The 7,459-nt window shown below is 30.6% G+C and overlaps 1 protein-coding gene across 1 annotated transcript; it reads right to left on the bottom strand.

Moving 5' to 3' along the window:
• Nucleotides 1-1,484: 1,484 nt before the first annotated feature.
• On the bottom strand, nt 1,485-2,688 carry LOC101206328 (AP2/ERF and B3 domain-containing transcription factor RAV1-like). The gene has a single exon (XM_004151012.3). The coding sequence runs from the start codon at nt 2,553-2,555 to the stop codon at nt 1,602-1,604; it is 954 nt and encodes a 317-aa protein (XP_004151060.1). The 5' UTR covers nt 2,556-2,688; the 3' UTR covers nt 1,485-1,601.
• Between the last annotated feature and the right edge of the window lie 4,771 nt (nt 2,689-7,459).

Below are 7,459 nucleotides of genomic sequence, written 5' to 3'. Positions count from 1 at the left end.
CTTTTGTAGCGGGGGAGCCTAGATAAGCTTATTTAGTTTAGCTCTAAGGGAGTCGTTGTAGTTTGTAGTGCCTATTACAAATAAGTACTACATTTTAATTTGCTTACTTTTGATATCAGTTGATTATCTTTTTTTTTTGGTAACTCTACCTTTAGATGTATAAATACTGGGTTACCAACTTTTGTGTTTCCTTTTCTTACTTTTATTTGTTGGTAATTATTTGTCATAGTTATTGTCTAGACTATCTATATAACATGTATGAGCGGAAAGTCATCTTTAGGCTTTTTGATCATCTAATTTAAATAAATATAAATAAATAAATTTAGTATAACCTATGAAAGTTATATATAAATAATTCGATTATAAAATTCGTAAATTAAATAATAACATATAAATAAATAAAATTGAAGACTACTTTCTTTATGCAACAGGTATTTTAAATTTAAAATTTATCAAGTACTAATTTGCTCAATTTAACAGTTTAGTTTTTTAAAAGCACAGTAGAACTGTGTATTTTAGAAACTACAATAATCTCAAGTAGAACTTTAGCATATTTGTGTCGGTTATATCAAGAAAGAATATTTTAGATAGATTGAGAAAAATGCATTCCAAAAATATATGAGAATTTTGAAAACTACATCTTATTTTTTTTAGAAATTACCTTTTTTAGACCTTATTTATTAATAATTATCTTTAAAATAAATTAAAATTATTGAAAATATTAACAAATATAACAAAAAATTTAAATCTATCACCGTACTTCTATCAATATCATAAATTAATACCGATAAAAGTGTATCTATGATTGATATATTTTAAAATTTTATTATATTTTATAAATATTTTGATTTTATTTTGTATATTGAAAAAGTAAGGAAAGTAACAAAATTATTTATAAAAGGACAGTTTTCACGTTATAGATATTTTAAAGTGTATTGATTTGTACGATTTGAGTGTGTTATTTTTGGATTATTATGTTCTTATTGTTATGCGAACTTTAATTAATTTCATATCATTTATATTAATTATTCAGTGGTTTTTAAGAGGCAGACTATATATTTAGTCTTATCATCCAATATATTGCAATTTTAAACTTTTGACTTTTAAAATAAAAGTATAATGTAAGGAAAAAGAATAAAAAGAAAAAAAACTTTTGATGTTAGAAAAGTAATAAACGTGGTCTCATTATTCTTATTATTGCTATTAGTTGAACTATAAAAATTTGACTTTTGAAACAAAATCATATATCCTAAGACATATACTTTTAGCTAATTAAGTAGTTAAGGTGCACTTATTGGTTGATCCAATACATTGATTGAGAAGGGTATTATTCCAAGTCCATAAAATATCTAACCATTTGGATAATATTTTAGATCCATTTGCAGTCATTTAATAACCCAACTCAAAATTTGAAGAAAAGAAAAAGAATTTAATGGTTAAAAAAAGGGTAAATATTATAAGCAATTGATTAAGAAAATTAAAAGGCATAAATAAAGAGATTAAAAAAAATGTTATTGTTTTGTTTTGGGTTAATACAAGTCAGGTTGCGCAACTTGGCAAGAAAAAGAAAAAAGGAAAAAGGTAATTAAATTGAATATGTATTACAAAGGTTTGATTATTCTTTGCTTCTTGGTAGGTTGTTGTAATTCCAAGAATGCCCCTTCTGTCTTCCCCACCGGCAGTTGCAAAATATTGACTCCAAAAAGCTTAACAACATGAACTGGGTTAATTCCCGGTGCACTGATGGGGTTAGCATGAATGTAAAGCTGCTTATCTGGTCCAGTAGAGCGGAGAAAGCGAACCACATCTCCGGCTCTGAGAGTGTTGTCTTTGACGAATCGGCTCCATCCTTTCGTCAACACATAGCTCTGGCTGCTGTTCCAATACGAGTACCGGAACCGCCAAACCTTCCCTCCCATATCCTCAAAATTCAAAAGCATTCCCTTCCCCGAAACCACTCCCTCTTCCATAGGGAAATTCTTCTCCGCGTGTTGCTTCGGAATCACCAGCCGGTTCAACTTCCCCACGTCACTTGGCGTCACCGTTTTCTCAAACAGCACTTCCCGGTTTGAATCCGACCCCGGGTAATGGGGGAACGACCCCGAATCAACTGCCATCGCCCCCCGCTGCTGCCGCTTGCTCTGTTGGAGCTCCTCATTGTAGGTGTGTTTACGGAGCATGTCCACAATCTCCAACTTGGAATGGGAGTTGAGGAAGTCGGCCTCGAGGGCGTTGTCGTGGTCGTGGTTGAGGGAGGGTTTGAAGTTGGTGACGGCATCGCGTCCACGGAAGCGAAGGGCGGCGATATCGTAAGCCTTGGCGGCATCGTTTTCTTCATTGAAAGTGCCGAGCCACACTCTTTGGTGTTTCTCGTAAATCTGAGCACCCCATCGGCCGTTGGGCTGAGGGACAACTCCTTTGAAACGGGAAGATGGAAGTTTACGGGATTCTGCTTCCGCCGTAGCCGAGGGCGATGAGTGGAAGAGTAATGGGGTGACGGGAGAAATGGAGGTGGAGTCACTGGCGGTGCTTTCGTCTATAGAGCTTGCGTCCATCAGTTTCTTTTCTTTATAAAATTAATTTGAATTCTGTAATTGAGTTTTAAGAGAGAGAGATGGAAGGAAATAGGAAATAAGAGAGAGATTTGGGGTTTGGATTGAAATGAATGGAAATTGAGGGTCTCAGGGGGATGGAATATATATAGCAACTTAACACTTTTTTTTTTTTTCTTTAAATTAAATAATGAAATGAATAAAAAAAAAAAGAAGAAGAAGAAAGAGGGAGGGGGAGGGGGGGGAATGGAATCCAATTATTATGGGTGTGGGAGATATGGGTATGTGGGTGAGGTGGGTCAACTTAGAGATAAACAGAAAGAGAGAGAACTATATTTATAAATATAATATATATTTTGGCCTAGGGGTCAGTAAGTATAGGAAGATTCATGGTGAGTGAAATTTTGATTTTGATTTAGGCATGAGGAGAGGGGAACATACATAATATAATAATAATAATTCGAAATTTTATTTTTTTAATAATTATATTATTATTATTACTATTATCATTACGTTGGTTACATGGAGGATATTCAAATCTCCCACTTGTTTTTACATTTCTCAGTCTTTTTCTAATTAACACAAATTTAATAACCTACATGGGTTTTGAAAAGTTTTTATAAATACATAGTTGAGAGATAAAAGTTATAGAATAATTAAGGAGGCTTGAATAATAAAGTTTTTTGAATTGGTTAATTTTGTAAGATAAACAGCCATTTGCGAAAAATATTATATTATTCAAACTTAAAAAATTACAGATTTTATTGATTATGTGTGGTAGTGGTAATTGTTGAATTATTTAATAGGAATGAATGAGATGAAAGGCAGGAAATATATAATCTAGAGGCAATTGCATTGCAACATAAGAAAATTAAGAAAAAAGAAGTTATAGTTAATAAAGGGTGGTTTTGATTGGGGAAAGAAAAATGGGAATAGAGAGAGAAAAGTGGGGCCGAGAGGCCAGAGTAAGAGGCAAGTTGGATGGGATTCACATGAGTGTGGACCTTAATTAGGGCATTTGTGTGTGTTTTACAAATTCATCCCCCCTGAACTCTGCTGCCACTCCTCTTCTCCCATCCCCTTTTCTCCCTCCCTTACCTTTTACACACACAAACCCTTTTCCTTTTCCTTTTCCTTTCCCTTTTCTTTATATATCTTTCTTATATGTCTCTATATCTTATCTCATCTCAAAATCTTCCCCCTATTATAATTTCTTCTCCCATAACACCATACCACATTTCACATTAACATGATTAACATTCTCTCTATAATGCATTCTTTAATAATGTCACACTCTTCAAATTTTATTTTCTTTTTTTAACTTATTACAAATGGAGACTATTAAAGTTATGTATTTTGAATTTCCAAAAAAATGCAACAGTTAGATTGTGAATATATATATATATATTCTAATAGGAGAGAAAACCAAAGGAACACAACTCCCACTCCACTCCCACTATTTAGAAAGATAATGAGATATGGGCGCTCATGTGGGCCTAAAACCAAACACAAAATCTCTCCCTTCACAACCAACATTGTATTGAATGAATCCAATTCATGGATATACATTACCCACCTGTGCATTTCATCTCTCTCTCTCTCTCTTTTTTATATTTCCTAAATAACTAAACCTTATATACACATACCAAATTCCATCTATTTCCTCCAATTTTCACATTTTCATATATCTCTTCTCTCCATCTCAACTTTATAAAAGTATAAGAAACCAAGATTATAAAGAATAAAAACGTGTGTCTAGAGTGCAGACTTGAGAAGACGTGTGAATGTAGCAATTATGCAAGGTAGGTATGGATTTCTACATCATGGTAATTATGTGATAAATATGGTAGACAAGTTGCTAAAATGTTTACAAAAAGAAAAAAAAAAGAAAAGAAAAAGAAGAGGAAGAGGATAAAGGGAGGAGGAATTGAGAGAGCACACCCAACAAGAAACTTCCTAAACCCATAAATGACCCATAAGTCTGATCTGGCATGATTTGATTCGTCCTTTTCATTCACCAATTTGTCTTATACAAGATTGACCGCTCCACCTTTTGGTTTTATTTTTTGGAAAACAACAATTTATGAATTCCCCAACTAGAAGTAGTGTAAACCCAAGTTGAGATTGATATGAAAGAATCATGGAAGCATTGGATTGGTAAAAGTCAGAGAAATGGAGGGTGGAGATGGGGAGAGTAGTGTAGGGTAGGGAGTGCGCCAAGGCAGTGGAACAATAATCTCAAGTGTACGGAAGAGTGAGTGTAATGGGAGGGGCAAAATTGGGATATATGGAAAATAGTTATTTAAGTGGGCCCAATGGGGGTTGCGAGATTCCCATCCAATTGGAAAGAAAAAACGTATTTTTGTAGTATATCTATATATTTTGTAATGTAATATTGTATGGTATTGACCATTGACTTAGTCCACTCTAAATATTTATGTTTTTATTTTATAGGAAATATTTATGCCATCAACCCGCGTGGTTTCTTTCAAAACCGTAGACCGCATCCACTATTTTCCTTTTTTCTTTTATTTTTCTTCAATTAAAATTCCGATTTTCAATACATTTTTATTCATTTTAGTTAACAAAAATATTTTCAACACTTTATTATTTATCATAATTTTAAAAATCTAGAAACTCAAAAAAATATATTTAGGGAGATGAAGAAAATTTGATATTTTTGGTGAATTGGGTGTAGACATTTTTTTAGCTAAATAAAGACTAGGGATTTATTAGTTGTTTCGAATATTTAATTTGACTATGTTGGTTTCTGATTTATGCTTCTTCTTTTTTTCCTGGATTTGGATTCTTTTTTTCTAGTTCATTTAGGGTTCTTTTATGGCTATATTTAGGCCTGAATATTGGCTGGATTTTTAGTAATTTATTGCATCTACCTTTATGGCTCAATTTGTCAAGTTGATCACATTAATTTTTGTACACAAAGTTGACTTAATTTAGTTAATTCAGGGTAAGTATCTTTTTTGGGTATCCATACTTTTTTTCCCTCTTATATAAGTTCTTATTTAAACTAAAAATTGACTTGCTCACACTGAAAATCTAATCTAAGTCTTCTCCTCCTTTCTTCCTCTTTTGGATTTGAAATCTACATCCAATTTTTATATTTAAATGAAAACAATATATGAATACTATTGTGGACTAATTAAGACATAGTTTATAGTTATATGTGAATATGATGACATATTAAGCTTACATATACCTATTCTCAGAAAGCTTTCAACAAAACAAGACACAACAAGTTAAAGCTTAGTGTATTTAGTAAACCTCTAAATTAAATTGTTGAGAATTCAAAATTAAAAAAATAAAACTTCGTTAAAAGTCATCGTTAAATTATAATACTTCTTAAGATTAAATATAATTATTAACTGATTTTTAAAGTACTCCCAAAATTCCAAATCTCTTCGAGTTAAATTCAACAAAACATTACTACACTCTATTTACAATTTAGTCATTTTTCACTTTTATTTTTGTGATTTTTTAAAGAATAGAAGAATCCAAATTCTAATTTCAAAACCAATTATGAATTATTATATGTATATGCAAAAATGGTCTGAGTAATTATTATTTAGAAATAACTTTTGATTATTGTAAAAAATCAACTTAAAGAAATGATGATTAAAATTTGAAAAATCACAATATAAGTTATCATTATTAGCCAATCAAAAAGACATTCATTAATCCCATGATAATTCTTTTTCCTTTTTCATCGGATAGAGCTTAAAGTATACTATTTTGAGCACTCAGTCTAATTTAGTCACATTTCGTCTCTCTCTCTCTCTCTCTCACTGATATCATTTTTCCTTACATATATCCATTTATTATGGCTTATCTCTTTTATTGCCCCACAATGTATTAATCAAATCCCTTTCACCAGGTCTATTTTAGATAGACTAACACCCATTTACACATTGGCTTTTCTGTTTTTTTTTTCTCCATATATATATATATATATATATTCTTGTTGGATTTTCCATATTTATTAAGTAAAATTTATGAATTTCATTAAATCTTAGAGATGCATGTATAAAACTGTCGTTGAGAAATTAAAAAAGTGGTATTTTAAAAAAATTAATTAATTCAACTGGCAATACATATGTTTGATGGTAATTGAAAAGCAGAATTATTTGTTTAATCACAGACCTTTGTCTATTAGCCAATTTCCACTATATATATAGGATTGAGAGATTTGGTTAAGATATATATGTATTCTCATTCTAGCTAACTTTAAATTAATTTATTTCAAACTTTCTTTTTTCTTTGAAAAAAGTGTGTAATTCTGATTTAGATCAGATTTGGTTGAGCTTTTGAAATTCTTTTAAGAACTGAAATTTGCAAGACAAAGGGATGTTAGTGGTAGAGACATAAAATTTGAAGTGATGAAGAAGATGAAAAAGATAAATAATGCAGATACTTATTTAATAATTAAAATGAATAAAATTAATCTACTTTATTCATTAGATAATGCAATCTAAAATGGTGATAAGTATGCCAAAAAAAGGCTACATTATTTTGCTGTAAAAAGCTTCTTTTATAGCTATAATCTAAGCACAAACTAAGTTAATTGGTTAACATACGGATTTATAAAAAAATTAGAAATTTGAATCTCCATTAAACATATTAAAAATCATTAATTTGCTTGTATTAAGTTTTTTTTCTTGTTTTTAGTGAAAAGTAGAGGTAATAAAATGTTTGAAGTATGTAACTAAATTAAGCAGATGTGTAAAAGATTTCATTTATTTTATTGTTAATTATAAAACAAGAGGGATTTTTGATAGAGTGAGATAATCACATAAAGAAAGGAAAGAAAAATAAATAAAAGATAGGTGAAAGTTCAAGAATAATAGTTTTGTTTACAAAACCCAACGTACAGTTGATGAGAAAGAATAAAC

This window comes from Cucumis sativus, chromosome 5, assembly GCF_000004075.3.
Source record: "Cucumis sativus cultivar 9930 chromosome 5, Cucumber_9930_V3, whole genome shotgun sequence".
Classification (NCBI taxonomy): domain Eukaryota; kingdom Viridiplantae; phylum Streptophyta; class Magnoliopsida; order Cucurbitales; family Cucurbitaceae; genus Cucumis; species Cucumis sativus.
Note: the sequence above shows the minus strand (reverse complement) of the source record. Positions and strands in the feature narration are given on the sequence as shown.